The sequence below is a fragment of the Sipha flava genome, unplaced genomic scaffold (genome assembly GCF_003268045.1).
Source record: "Sipha flava isolate LNK unplaced genomic scaffold, YSA_version1 333_pilon_pilon, whole genome shotgun sequence".
Classification (NCBI taxonomy): Eukaryota; Metazoa; Arthropoda; class Insecta; order Hemiptera; family Aphididae; genus Sipha; species Sipha flava.
The window spans coordinates 404,776-420,576 of record NW_020273024.1 but is presented as its reverse complement, the minus strand read 5'-3'; the positions used below and the strand labels follow the sequence as shown (position 1 = coordinate 420,576).

The following is a 15,801-nucleotide window of genomic DNA, read 5'->3' as shown; positions in this document are numbered from 1 at the left end:
TATAATTCGTTGTTAAAAGTTATTTTAAAAATCATTAAGTAAGATACTCAGATAATTTGAATGTATATAGTTGAGCCTTAGTTTATAATGTAAAATACAGATGGCTGGAATATATTGTATTCGCAGTTAATAATTATGTTCAGTGGCGGTTTTTTAATTTTTTTTGGGGGGAGGGTCCTTAAATATTATCTTTTAATATATACAAATAAAATTTAAGCCATTAATAATATTCAATATTTATTATGGTAACTGGTAGGAAAATATAATAATATTTTGATAAAAAAATGTACTTTATTATATTTATTAATTTTCGGTGAAATATGGCGATTTTAAAATCGCAGATTGGCCTGGGGTGAAAATAATAAATATTAAAAACATTAAAAATTACAATCACAATATAAAATAATTCACTTAAAATTATATTATAATGGTGTATGTGATCAGTAGAACGTCGACCGAGACACAACGCACCGATGTTCAAAAACGCATGCCGATCGAGTTCTAACAACGGTTGCGAGGCGCACAATAACTATAGTTGTAATAACAATACAGAAATGTGTTCGCATTATCATCCGGCGGAGAAAGCGAGTACGATTGTAACGGTGGTACAGAAACTTTCGATTAGAATTACAAACCACGGGTAGTATAGTGTTTTTATTAGGTTCCATTTTTCTAATATACGGTGACAAATACGATGAAAATAGAATGTAAAAACCCGAACTTTGACGGGAAAACAATACCGTTACAGAGCTTACGACATGACGTTTTTGGGTCGCGTAACTGACCGTCTTTATTGTGTTGTTGGTCGACCATGGCGACGGCGAATTAACGGACAAGCTCGTCCACGAAACCCCGACCCGGTAGGGGTGGTGGGGGACAGGTCGACTTTTCCGCGCTGTCTAGTTTCTATTTTTCTTTTTCTTTTCGGACGGGTTAGTGGCGATTCATACTGCACTCGGATATTATTATTATTTATTTTCAATACGAAATATTATATATAAATATAACTGTATAAGAGCGTATAGCTGAGTAAGCCATCGCGGGGACCCATGAGTCTTAACTACATCAAATAACACGTTTTATTACGATAAACGCCCGTTACCATTATTGTGGTTGTAGGACACGTGCCGCCATGAAGCTATACCGGCCGCTGCACGTGTGCGCGTACGTGTTCGGCGTTTTCCCGGCGACGACCCCGTGCCCGCGGGATTCGGAACGCGAACGGTTCCGGGTCCACTGGCCGGGCGTGGTGCTGAAGGCATTTTACACGCTTTTCTACTGGCTGGTGTCCGGCATGCTCGCCGTGGCGTCCCTCCATAACCTGCAGAACTACCGGAAGCCCATCAAGAACACGCGCGTGCTGGACATCGACGAGCTGTTCGTGTATATGATGATTCTCGGCATCACAGCCACCACCTTGTGCCAGTCCCAGATGCTCTGGCCTTCCGTTACGCACGCCGTGAACGAGTGCTTTTTCGACCTGTGCCGGCTGGACGACGTCACCGGCGCCTGGCAGTTCTTCACCGCGTTCACCATCGTCCTGCTTGTCGTCTATGAGTTCGCCATGTACTTCTTCCTAATCACTTACAAGTGAGTGCGTTGTAGGCATGCCCGTAGTCATGCGTTGCACCGGGTCGTTACCGATACGTTCATGGGGTAGCAAGGCACAGCTCGTACCACAACCCCTTGTGGCAATCCGACGTGTGCACGTTTCCTTCCATTGTTAACTACACCGCCGATATGTACGACTATGCGAATACTGCGATTGGTTATCGTTATTAGGCGTGATTCACCCCACGTGAAAAGCAATCAAAACGGATAATCGTCACGTTATCGTTGCAGCGTTATAAATTTTATTTTATTGCAACTTACTTGCCGCGTTCGCAGCATTTATTGCTTCAATAAACCATCGTTTCCTTTTTCCGGGCAAACTCTCGGACCGGTAAGCTAAAAACTTACTGGTCCCGTTGTACGTCGGATTATCGAGGTCCTATTACAACGCATGATATTATTATTTGTTTGTCCGTGAGAATGCCATTTATTGATATATTTGTAAGCGGGAAGAAACTTGTCGATTATAGAAATATGGATTTCGTTAACGTTTAATTCAACGTATACAAGTTCAGAGTTCTTTGAACTAAAGACGTTTAAGTGTATAACATTGATAATAAGCTTTTGTATTATTTCTCTATCGTTATAGTCACGTTCAATCACTGAAAGTTAGATGATAGATGACTATCAACTGCTCTTCGTAGGTCGCAGATAAAATGTAAATATGTTTTGAAAAGAGACTTTCATTATGTGCAGTGGTAATACAAAAAGTTTTGCGTTAAAGCAAAAGATATTTTCTATGAATCGAAATTTAATGATTTGTTTAAAGAAAAATGTTATTTGACGCGAGTTTCATTGTCATCTTTAAATTTTCCATTACTGCGATAGGTACAGTTAATTGTTCGTGTCAACACAAATGCTCAAACTTTTGAAGGAGAAACACCCCGAATGGAATAATAAGTTCTGCATCATGTGATCCCACAAGAAACTGGTGTGAAACCATCAAATTTAATATAAGAACACACGTGTGTCTGTATGTAGGTTCACTTACAACATAGCAAAACTGATTTGTTTTTTTCCATTGCTGTCGAACATCGCGTGCATCGTGATTGAACAATTCTTCTATCTGATGTGCATATCCCTGTATCTCCGATTGCGGGTCCTGCACGAGGATATCAAGAGGCTGGTGCACAAGGCCGAGCACCCACGTTGGAGATGCTGGGTAACGCCCGCGGCCGGAGTACCTACGCGGCTGGGCATACCCGCGTTCAGCGCCTCCGACATCCGTGACCTGCGGACCGTCCACCGCGCTTGCATGGAGCTGTTCACGCGCATCAACCACCTGTTCCAGCTGCCGTTGTCATTCTGCATAGTCGACTGCACGTTCCGCATCGTCATCTACCTGTACGGCATCGCGTTCGATGTGACCATCGTCTTGTGGGAGAAGAAGAAACACATCAACTACGTCGACGCTGTCTTATATTCCGGTTACTGCGTGACCAGAGTTTTCCGACTGTGGCACCTGCACCTGTGCGAGCACTACGTGACCAAAAAGGTATGCGCGATCGGTAACAGTGCCGGAACGTTGCGACTTCTGGCATGAACGAACTTAAATCGACCCTGGACCCTATCCGTCTGGCCTTCTGCACTACGAGTAGATTGACTGACGAACTCAGCACCTCGAAAAACAAACAAAGCACTTATGGTGTTTCGAGAACATTAGGCATGCACGTCTCTACTGTGTTTCGTTACACGAGTTAACTATGCGCAATCTCTTATTCTTCTTCCTATTCAATGGCATCGTAAAGACCAATAAACTCCATTGCCGTGACATCTACGTCCCTTCACTTCTCCCTGTCCCTTAAAATTTGTTCCAGGTTCTCCATTCTTAACATTCTGAGGTTTTCTCGATTCTATCTGCTCACTATTTTCCTGGTCGTTTTATGTTCGGTATTCGTTTTGTTATATTACCCAATAATCCTTCAGATCTACAAACATGACTAGCTCATATTATTATACTACTCTTCATGATTCCATTAATAATGACTACTCTAAATAATATTCTGAAATCTTTGTTCCTTTTTGATCCAAAAATTTTCCGAAGTATTTTTCTTTCAAAAACACTCAATTTTTCTCATTCCTTTTAGTGGTCGTTCAACAACTTAGACATTTGCATCTCTACTGTGTTTCATTACACGAGTTCACTGTGCACGATTGCTGGTTATATATTATATATTTTATACTGATATCTAGAAACCTATATAATACATCTTAAACCACTGAATCGGATCATCTACATATAAAATATGTCTTATATCATAGATTTTATTTTTTTATATACATAAACATTTTTCTTTTGCAGATTATACCAATACGTTTGTCACTGAGCTGGCTTTCGCTGGTTTTGAATCCAGTTTCAAGCCGCAGACTTATGCCCGAGGTAATAATACTTATAAATATTATTATAAAAAAATTAAATTATATAAAACTATATACTTATACATTTGTTAATGTTTTCCAGGATATATGGTATACTATTATTATTTAAGTCTTAAAATACAAAATTTTAAATATATTTTAATATAATACAAGTGGCTCATTTTATAATTTTTATAGATATACGAGTTTCTCATATATCGTTCATATTTTGTTTACACGCGTCGATCGTGATGACGGTACAAGTTCCTATTTAAGGTGCGGCCCCACTGGAAGCGATTTGCGTTTTAGCGATAGCGTGTAGCGATTTTGCGTTTTAGCGATTTTAACAAAAGTATGTAACTCATATATAGTGGCCTCACTGAGCGCGTGTCGCGTGTCGCGTGTAGCTTTACACACGCGGTAATCGCTGAAAGAACAAAATGGTTTGATATTCGGCGATTAATCGGTATCAAAATGTCTTCCGCGTCAGTTGTGTCCGAACAAATAGCTGTCGCTGTCTTTGTTCAGAAAGCTATTTGGAATCCTAGACACCCAGACCACAGTAATAGGACTAAGATCCAAAAATGTTGGTCCAATGCTGGAAAAGATCTCGACATGGATGATAATTTACTTTAATGTCAATTAAAGCAGTACATTCAGCCAGCAACATTTTTCTGGACGTCATCTTGGTTGAGGATCGAATAAACTAATGAAAAATAAAACGAACTCGCGTGACGTAAAATTGTAGAAACGCATGTAAAATCTCTAAAGTGTCCCCATCAAAATCGCTAGTGGACATCGCGCATGTAAAATCGCAGAAACGCTCGAAACGCAAAAACTCAGAATCGCTTTCAGTGGGGCCGCACCATTACGCGCGAACACGCGCGTGACACCACAGATTGAAATATTATGTACTCGTATTATTATCGGACCGTATAGTTGAAAAGCCTTGCATTTTCATCAGCTTTTAGTTCATCGAATGATTTAATACTCATGCTACTTTGTGGAATTTATCTATATTGTATATTATTTTTATATGTACAATATATTTATTTATTAGTGAAGTAAAAAGGCCAGCCATATGAGATATGTCGTCAAGTGAATATTCAAATAGAACTTTTTAAGTAAATTTAACAGGTCATCAAATGATTTAATTGACATTCGAAATTAAATAAAAAAATGTTCGTCATGTCCCTAAGCTTCGGATACTAAGTAATATAATGGTTTGAGGAAAGTCTAGTTTTTAAAATTGAATGGACCCAATATTTTATTTCTTCTTTTTGTCTTCGTCTTCTCATTCTTCGATATGTGACCCAAAAACACACAGCTTCGACACTTCCATTTTTGTCGAGTGTATAATAAAAACTATATGCTAAGATGTAAAATAAAAAGAAACATTTTTCGCAGAAACATGTTTAAACATTGGTTTTTGCTCGCCCATGTGAATAATCACTAAAGTTAAACGCGTGACGCACGTCCATGTAAACCTAGCTTAACTATAATAATCAAATTACTAAGTTATCTGTGTAAGAAATTTTCGATTATATTAAAAATAATTTAAAATAAACCAATATTAATAAAGATATCGTTTACATCGATTCACTCTGAATCTAAACTTGTATTTCTAGTAACATTTATATTTCAAATTAAAATTATTATTAAGTTATTTTAGAATAAATAAAAAAATTATGCAATGCATTTTTCTGTGTTAATATATCTAAAAATATTTTAGTTTTTACATCATTGAACATATTTTATAATTTTAAAATATTGTTATTTAGTCTAAATATTTTCGAAAATATAATTTCAGATAATTTTGTTTCAACATCAACTTGATACTATTAAGTCCAAGTTCCATATATTCGGCGTTTTAAATATTAAAATGACATTACTTTATACGGTAAGTGTATTTAATATATTTTTATATAGATTTCATAACATTTTTTTTTTTTCATGATTATTGTACAGGGATTTGGTACAATATTGACATATACTGCATTATTGCTACAATTCTTTGGAGTCAATCACATTTCAATGGAAAATATATCTACAAAATTAAATAATGAAACGAATTCAGGGAAATAATTAATTTAGGGTATTAAATAAAATAAAAAATTCTATGATTAGTTTCATTAATAAAAAATTTTATTCTAAGAAAAATATTATCTATAGTTTTACTTAACAATAAATAATAATATTATATTATATTATAATATATATTAATATAATTATTACATGTCAAACTTTGTAAGTAGAAAATACAAAATCTATTTACTTTATCCGAAACTGAACTAAAACTGAACTAACCGAATGGAACTATTAAGAAATTTATTATTTAACGATTGTATTTTAATTTCACTCTCTAATACCCTTGTTAACTTTCTTTTCTCGAATTTCATATCGTTCAATTTCCCAAACTCGATTTTGGTCTTCATGAACCGATTAACATGTCTCTTTTCAGTCTTCTTTCTTTCGGTAGTTATATTTTTTTCTTCCCCCCACCTTCGTGCATATTCTTTTACTGCCAAATTCTTCACTATAATTCACTCCCTTCAATTTATTTTTTCTTTAAATTCCCATAGATTTTTAATTTCCGATTCCCAAACATGCCTTATTTCTATCCAATCCTAATTCCTAAATTTAATCTATTTCTCCACTCATTCTCAAGATCAAATACCGAACACATCCACTCTTCATTACCCATAATACTTTCAAATACCTCTGAGTACCGAACCATGTTAATCTCCTAGTTAATGGCGAATAGGTTAGGTTCGACTTCCTTCTCACGCCGCATGACATTTTAAAAAACCCTGGACCGAATCTTGCCTTTTCCAAATCTGGACCTAGTCTAATACAGAATCATCTCCGCCTTAGTCATATATTTCTTTTATCATTAATTTCTCTTTTCACTTAATTCTTCTCCTCTCAGCAGTGCTCGAATTGTAGGGGGGGTGCGCAGGGGGATGGAGCTCCTCTACTATTTTTTTTTTTTGCGTATCCCAACTATATTTTTTCACCGAAACAGGGAGACACCACGTTCATCCTAATTGATGTCCAAAATAATTTTTATGTGAATTTCAATCTACGTCAATTGGAAAATGAATTTATGATTTATAATATCAACACTATTTTTATAATTAAAGATAATATGGTGGTTATGATAAGGGACAACGTCGTCATTTCTGGAAAAATATAAATAGTAATGTTTGTAAATTTGGTGTATTATACTTGATACATTATTCGGTTTGTTATTAATAAGGTTATTAATCTAAGGGCGTGGCCCGCACTAAAGAGGAAAAATAGATAAAAACAAAAACCAAATATATGATTATATCATTCGATTCATGAGACTGCCTGGTCGCCTATAATTACCTATGTTAATTATTATTTTATTTTTATTTTCTATTGTAACATATAGGATGTTGGTATTGTTATCAAAATATATTATATTTGAAATTTAAATATTTTTTTAGCTGAGAAGTGGTATTCAAAATATCTTTAAGATTGGTGGAGGGGGGGAAGAGAGATGAAGCCCCCCACGGGTCTGTGTCAAATAATTGCGCACGTGGAACGCAGTTTTCAAACCGTTGGACTGAGCTCCTCTACTTAATTTTTCCCAATTCGAGCACTGCCTTTTAGTATACTCTGCACCCATGAAGCCTATGTAAATTACATATATTCTCTTATTCATCCCCACGAAACACTATTTTTTCAACTCTACTCTCTGGTTGATTTTATTTTGAAAATATAATAAATAATAAAATTGCATGATTTACAAATAAAATATACTTACATAAATACAACACCTAGTGTTTTTTACCATTTCTATGTATAAACATTTATTAAAACCTATCTGATAAAAAAAAACAAGTATGCATTGTATTTTTTAATCATTTTCTATATTACGAATAATTTGTTATTTTAACCTTAAATGATTAAAAAATCCTACCCTCAATATTATTTAGTCGAAAAGTAAAGCAAAATGATATTTAAATTAAGATAATTTTCTGACACAAGGGTAAGTCAATTTATAAGTCGCGATAGATATAACTGCCAGACATTGCCGAATCAGGTATCTAAAGAGGAAACTCTCCGATACAATTTATATGATACCCAGTACAAACATAGTCTTCATTAGTAGATCCGACTCGTATACAGAACGCAGGAAAATGTGTATGATTTATCGTATTGAACTGAATCTTCAATGTTAAAATTATACACAATAGAAGGATAAATTCTGGAAGCTGAACGGGTTTGATTACTGATCTGCATACAGCAGATCGAAAATATTATTAAATTTAAAAGTTAGTCTATATTTTTCTATGCACATTTTATCTTTTTATTCGACTGTTAATTGAAATAAAAATTAAACGCTAAGACATCATAGTTCAAATAAAACTTATTCTACAAATACATTCGTATTATATTGTATAACGTGTCTTGCGGTTGATCATCAAATAGAAATAATTGTTTTCGGAAAACAGTTACGAGTACGGTTAGGCGGACACACATTGTTTCGTAAGTCATGCGAGTTTTATCGAGTTGTTATTTTCAATTTGAAAAAACTATTGTCGCATTATACGCGCCGTAGTGTACCGTGAAATATTTTATTACGCCCATTAAACTTAGTGCGGCGTTTAAAGATGACGGAAACTATACCACAACGTGCTGAGCGTAAATATCTGAATATTTAATGCTGTCGCATTATTGATAGTTGACGTTTGAACATCAAAATCACTTAAGGCGAACAAGAGCTTATGAACAACTACGTAAAAGTGTTTTGACCGTTTATTGTTCGACCGCACTATGCGACCGTGCTCGTAGCACCGGCGCAAGGACGCGAAAAATAGAAGAAAACCGAACCGGACTGACATTAAATCGATAGAACACGCGCTGACAATCGCGTCGCATTTGTCCAAAACGTTTGGTCGCTAACAGTAGCGATAATTGTGCCTTTTTCCGAATCGTTGTTCGGAGCACAAGCGCATTGTAATCGGTTGACAGACATTGTAGTTCGACCCGTATATTGGTGCGAACGTAGAAAAAGAAAATTATAACGCGTATTGTCACCGCGTCCAACGACACCGCCCGACCGAACGAAAACACGTGACAACCGTTTCGACGACGAACGCGGTTGGGCGTGTACGACGTGCGTGGGCGTCGTATATGTTCGCGCATTAGAATACATATATTCGTCCCGGTATCGGATCCGTTACGAATACGTTGGCGCGATGGTGCCGGGTGGTGCGAAACAGTACTGACCTCCCCGCAGTCGGTGCTGTTCTCGGTGTACCCGCACTGCGTTTGCCGCCGTCAGGACCGAACGCGATGACATTTTACCGGCCCGTGTGGATGTGCGGCTACCTGCTGGGCGTGTTCCCGTACACCGTGGAGGCGGCGTCGTCGTCGTCGAAACGGTTTCGCCTGCACTGGTTCGGCGTGACCATGAAGACCGTGCACGTGCTGCTGTTCTGGTCGTCCGCCGGCTCCGTGGGCAAAATGTTCTACCGGGAACTGGACGGCCACCACCAGCGGCTCAAGAACAAACTGTTCACCACGTCGCCGTTGAACGTCGACGAGCTGTACATGTACATGGCGCTCGTGTCGCTGGCCACCACCGCCGCGAACCAGCTGCAGATGGCGCTACCCTCGGTGGCCACGCTCGCCGGCGAGTGTTTCCTGCAGCCGGACCACTGCGGCGCGTACGCGGGCCACCGCGGCTACTGGTTGTCCACTTCCGCGTACGTCGGCGTCGCGCTAATCGTCTACGAGTTCAGCATGTACTTCGTACTCGTCGTGGTCAGGTAGGAGTCATCAACGACGTCGATTCGGTCCATCTGCAGACGGGTGTTCGGCAATGGATCTACGGGTGGTAGGGGGAGGTTTTTGGCGAGGAGAACCTCACACCCGTGTGAAAAGATAGGATAACAGTTGCCCGAACTATCGCCAATGTTCGTCTTTAGGGTTACCGACAACCTCTAAAGCAGTGGTCGGCAACTGGCGGCTCCCAGTAAATTCCAAAACCAGCCATTGCCATTGAATATCATACCAAATGTTTGTATCGTCCGTAAACCCTTTTTAATTTGTGAATGTGGCCCAAGTAAGGATCTATGAAGGTTGCCGACCAATGATCTATAGCAGGGATGGGCAACTCAAAGTTACTAGTAGGCCAATTTTTAAAAATATAAAATATAGTGATATATAAAAAATAGTAAATTTAACACAGACGAAAGCATGACACGAATGATACGATGACACTAATATAGTTAAATAATTCGGTACAAATAGCTATGTTTGAAATAATAAAAATATAATGTATTTATTTGAAATAATAATCAATTTTTTTTTTTTTTTGTACTTCCGATGAACTTCTTTTTTTCACCGCCAAATCCTTTACTCTTTTTAATAATAAAAGTTCGATTTTATTACACTCTAGTTCATACCACTGCATTGTTGACTCCATTTCTGTAAAAGCTTTACCAAGTGTAGGACCAATATAGTTCTCGGCATCTTCATATTCACTATCAATTTCAGAAGGCAATTCTAATTCTTTTAATGCTTAACAATTTCTTCGTTGTTCAATATCTCAAATCCTAAATCATTTGCATCATTTTCTAGCCAATCTTAAATAAATATTGAAAATCAATAATTAAGATCAATAATTTGTACACAACAATTTTATAGTGAGAATAATTAACTTGCGGATAATCGACGCTCCAGTATACATACATATGACATTTAGACATTCTTCTTTTTTAGTCTCGGCCCTTAGACCATCCTGAAAATCCATCATTTAGACATTCACCGATGTTTAATATCAGATAACAATTATTATATCGATAAGACGATTATTATATAGACGATAAACTTTAAAATTGTATGATATAATTTGAAAATATAGCACGGGCCAGATAAAAATGGCTCACAGGCCGCCAGTTGACCACCCCTGATCGGCTATCTTGTCGTATGCGCTCTACCGGCAACATTGCGACTACAGTATGCGCTCAGTTACAGGTACTAGGCTAAAATTATATTTAGATTTTAGACAATATATTCTCGTAATAAGTAGGATGATGTAACAGTGGTTTTAATGAAGAGCAAACATTTGTATGAATAAGTAATATATTATATAATTATTGCAAATTATTATATACAATTAACGCGTTCGTCGTCGTCGTCTCGTTATTTGTTTTGAATAATAATAAAAAAAATAATAATATAATCAACGCGTTTATCATCGTTTCGTTAAATAATAATAATAAATAATAAAAAATATAAAAATAATTTAAATTAAATAAATAAATATTAAAATACTTATGCCATATCCCTGAGACAGGGTTGGGCAAAATTTTATCTAGATAATTATTCGAATAAATATGTATTCGAATAAAAATTTATTATATTCTATTATACCTTGGAAGCAAATCTGGAGCTGTACCACACATATTTTTCACAATTTTTAGCCTCAAAGGCCCCCATAAACTTTTGATCCTGTGTGTATGTGCCCTCGATATTGGATCTACAAAATTTTCGCTGTGATATACAACGTAGTGATTGTATCCCTGGTCCGAAAGTCCATTATACCCTGACCAGCCATTGTAATGTATTGTAGACCCAAAAATAACCCCTCTTTGTATAATTTCATGCAGTTTTTTTTATCCCTTTTTTGGACAACAAAATATCTTCCTTCGTTATTGTCACACAAGCCGAATACCCATGATCCATTAAACCATTTTCCATAGTTTCTTGCTCCGTATTCTAGAGGATTAACATTTTCCGAGTCAGAGTAGTTTTCAACGTTTAGATTTTCGGCTAATAAATCTGCAAGTTGAAGTCGACCTTTATTATTTTTCCTCGTCTCTCTTAATAAGCATTCGCCAACTTGGATCACTATTCCGATTCCCCCAAATTTAGTACGATTTTGAAACATTCTAATAGATACATCACTACATAAGTTCATCCAGTCACACACTGCATGATCTGATGTACCGGTTAAAGTGATAATTGTAGACTGTTTTTTATTTTGACACCAATAATAGACGAGTTCAAGTTGTGCACCGATGCACAATCTGCTATTGTTACAGCCATTTTTGTCGATTTACGTCCAAAAACTATTATCCTTTCTAAATATATAGGTAATATATACTTATACTTTAAGTAGTTTGACACCCTTTCCTTTCACACCTCAACAATTTCCTTTCTTTCTCGCGTTCTTTTTTTATGTAATACTTCATTTCACTATCACATTTATTACACAATATATTTTTTACATATACTAGAAGATTTTTCGCAATTAAAAAATTAGTAACTGATTCTTCGCTTTGTAAAATTCTTTTGCAATCATTTTGAAATTCACGTGAAAATATAAAATCGTGTATGAAGTGTGGACTCAAGTATTGTCACCGGACGACTAAATAGACGATCAAAAATTATATGATGCAGGAAGAAAGAGTACTACTCTTTATTACCACGATAATAAAGATATAAATTGTATAGTAGAGCGCATACAAGATAGCTCTCTGATCTATAATAATATTTTTTAGCGAATGGTTTCGTCATTCGGCCAGAGTCTGTGGCTGGCATAAAGCACGTAACATATACGCAAAGTGACAATTTCCCTGGCATGTCATGTTTCCTTACCTAACCTAAACTACATTTTTTTGTTCCATTCATATACGTACCGATCCGATAGAGTCCGTCCGGCATTCCTCTCGAGAATAAACTTCTGTGCAAACCATAGATCAACCCATCTGCTCCCTATTTTAAACATGTGGTCAGGCCGTGACCTGACCTAAGTATAGAGTTCGGTACCATTTGTCCATACGATTCAAGAGTCACTATAATAATGATATATTATATCTTATACATTTAGTAGTGGTGGAGAGATATAATCCACAGGGGACTCAAGTTTTCTGTTTCGTTATTTTTTTTTTTTAATTTACCTATTAACTATATGGTACTGAAATTTATTTATTTATTTTTTCTATTTATTTAATATATCAAGATACTTTAAATAAATATATAAATGTTATGTTGAGTATTTTTTTTTTTTTTTTAAGGGTTCTCCAATTGGTACTTGCACTGTGGCCTCCTCAGAATTAGATCCGACACTATTAAGTTAAACAAATTTGTATCCATATTAAGAAAATTATAACATAATTTCAACAATTTAATTATAATTTTCTTAATATGGATACAAATTTGTTTAAATTTACAATGTATTGGGTTTTATTTATCTAATTCGATGAGTAGAAAATGAAAGCAAAGACGTAAGACTAAATAAATTTGGCATTGTGTTGTTATATTTAACTATTATTACATTTATACATTTTAATTTTTTAACGGAAAACCAAACCATAGTTGTAACTTTCATTTTTTTAGTTTGTACATACAAATATACAATATATTTTTACTATCATATAACCGCATAACTCTGTAAGTACTTTCATTATCTATGGTAAAAAGGAGTAGTAAAAATCATATTAATTTTCAAATTCCTAATTTTTTTCTACTTTTGTCCTCTTCATTCTCATCACTCATCGTTAACTGTATTATCTAAGAACCTGCATTATCATCGAGTTAATGGTGATTAGCTAAGTAACAACTTAGGAAAAGGGCAAACCAATCAAAAATAAAAATTTATAAATATCCAATGACCTTATGAATAAAATATTTTATTTTTTATAGATACAATGATCAATACTTCATTTGTCTATTTTCGTTATTATCAAACATCGTTTGTATTATGGTTGAACAATATTTCTATATTATGTGTTTGGCATTGTACCTTCGACTTCAACATCTCCACGAAGATATAACAAATTTGGTTCATAAAGCCGAATATCCGAGGTGGAAATGTTGGGTAAGTCCTACAGTTGGAGGTCCGACATGTTTAGGAATACCGGCATTTAGCATGTCAGATATTCGAAATTTAAGAAATATACATTTAAAAGCAATGGAATTGTTTTGGCACATAAATTACTCATTCCAATTACCGCTGTTATTAAATTTACTCGATAGTGGATTTCGTATAGTTGTCTATACGTCTGAGCTAGCATACTATTTGACTAATGCAATATGGAACAAAAACATCACGACAAATTATGGAAAAACGTTATTGTACTCTGGATATTGTTTAATTCGAATTATACGGCTATGGTACATACATTCGTGTGAACATTATATAACAAAAAAAGTAAGATTCATTTATTACACACACTTATATTTTAAATTATTATAATAAATATAAAAATATTATTAGCACTAAGATTTATATCAAAATAAATTGATTACACTTAACAATAAGTTCGATATAATAAGGCTGTGTACTTTTATAGTAATTACTTAAAATATTCTCATCAATATTAAATGTTCTACTATATAATAAAACACAAGAAAATTGTGTAACCTCAATGTTTCATGTGATTAACAAAATGTACGTTGTTATGTACATCAGACCAGTACATTTAAAATAAGACTATTGAACAAAAATCACTATAAAATACAAGGTAGGGGGACCAAAACGGTTGGTTTTAGAATTAACCACGATAAAAAAATATGATTTTAGAGCAAGTAACCAAATATTTTGACTGAATAATATTTAGAAGTTGAAAAAATGCTAGACCACTAAATACATACAAATATATATTATATCAGGTTTTTGAAATTATATTATTCGCTATTTTTCATTGTTATTTGTATTTCAAAAGTCATAATGCTAATTGGCTAATTGTTTACTTGCATTTTTAGAAGTTATTTTCTAACTTCTTTTTTATTTAATATTAATTGTAGCATAAGAAAACCCATACTCAAATAATTAAATATATCAAGATTCATTCTTTAATTTGTAGTCAAATCTAACTTACCTAATAGTTCTAATATAATATAATTGATTACGATTTAAAATAAATTTTCTATCATTTGTGTTTGTTTTATTTAACTATGATAGATTTTTATAATATATTATTGTGTAAGTAAGTATGTATGTATGTATGTATGCAGTGCTTGACTTAGCAAAATTAAAAAAGGAAGACTCTGTTTGCTTAAAAAAAAAATTGCGCCCCAAAACTTGTTAAGCGTTATAATTATAACGTAATAATAGTAGGGGACGCTAAAATTTCTAAAGATTAGAAGAAATACTCCGTCCCTCTGTCCCCCCCCCCAATCCGAGCACTGTATGTATGTATGCATGTATGTATGTATAAATATACAAGTATATAATACCTTTTATTAATCTTTAACCGATTTATTACATTTTACATATATTAACAATAATATATATCTATTTAACAGATATATTATTATATACTATACGTATAACCAATTACATAAACATTTTAGTATCTAAGAAATATAATTTCTGTTAATTTATAGTTAACTTATGCATCAAAATTAAATATTTAATTGTGTTTAATTAATATTATTATTTTTAATACCATTAAATACTATATATAGATTATACCTATACGGATTTCATTGAGCTGGCTCACATTAGCATTAAATCCAGTCACTAGCAGGAGATTAATGCCAGAGGTAGGTACTAAATTTAAAACTTAAAAAATAAAAAAAATAACATTACTTAAAATATTAGTTTTTAAGTATAATATAAAATTTCGCTGATAATTTGAACAACTCGTACATTTGTTAATTGTTAAAATATTTACACCCTATAAAATGTATATTCATATATATGTTACCGAATATGTTAACAATCAGGAAATGATGGCAATTCCTAAAAACCTTAGCAAATTATGTCATTGTCTGGAAAATGTTATCATTGACTAACGATGGCAAGCAATGATATATATTCACTGTAAAATAATATATTAATTT

At 34.4% G+C, this 15,801-nt stretch overlaps 2 protein-coding genes across 2 annotated transcripts; both read left to right on the top strand.

Annotated features, from left to right (window-relative positions):
- Positions 1-1,115: 1,115 nt before the first annotated feature.
- On the top strand, positions 1,116-6,054 carry LOC112687177. Its single transcript, XM_025559754.1, has 5 exons — positions 1,116-1,590; positions 2,593-3,106; positions 3,914-3,991; positions 5,780-5,869; positions 5,938-6,054. Exons 1-5 carry the CDS (start codon positions 1,133-1,135, stop codon positions 6,052-6,054), a joined length of 1,257 nt encoding a protein of 418 aa, XP_025415539.1. The 5' UTR covers positions 1,116-1,132.
- Positions 6,055-9,150: 3,096 nt separating this feature from the next.
- On the top strand, positions 9,151-15,753 carry LOC112687167. The gene is made up of 4 exons (XM_025559742.1): positions 9,151-9,773; positions 13,657-14,164; positions 15,424-15,501; positions 15,685-15,753. The coding sequence occupies exons 1-4, from the start codon at positions 9,298-9,300 to the stop codon at positions 15,751-15,753; spliced, it is 1,131 nt and encodes a 376-aa protein (XP_025415527.1). The 5' UTR covers positions 9,151-9,297.
- Positions 15,754-15,801: the final 48 nt, after the last annotated feature.

What these genes read in the sequence shown, in the direction of transcription:
- LOC112687167 (XM_025559742.1), top strand. Translation starts at nt 9,298, where the DNA reads ATGACATTTTACCGGCCCGTGTGGATGTGCGGCTACCTGCTGGGCGTG. An exon ending in TTCGTACTCGTCGTGGTCAG is followed by an intron (nt 9,774 to 13,656) that starts GTAGGAGTCATC and finishes TATTTTTTATAG; the next exon opens with ATACAATGATCAATACTTCA. An exon ending in GCAGGAGATTAATGCCAGAG is followed by an intron (nt 15,502 to 15,684) that starts GTAGGTACTAAA and finishes GTTAACAATCAG; the next exon opens with GAAATGATGGCAATTCCTAA.
- LOC112687177 (XM_025559754.1), top strand. Translation starts at nt 1,133, where the DNA reads ATGAAGCTATACCGGCCGCTGCACGTGTGCGCGTACGTGTTCGGCGTT. An exon ending in TTCTTCCTAATCACTTACAA is followed by an intron (nt 1,591 to 2,592) that starts GTGAGTGCGTTG and finishes GTCTGTATGTAG; the next exon opens with GTTCACTTACAACATAGCAA. An exon ending in AAATGACATTACTTTATACG is followed by an intron (nt 5,870 to 5,937) that starts GTAAGTGTATTT and finishes ATTATTGTACAG; the next exon opens with GGATTTGGTACAATATTGAC.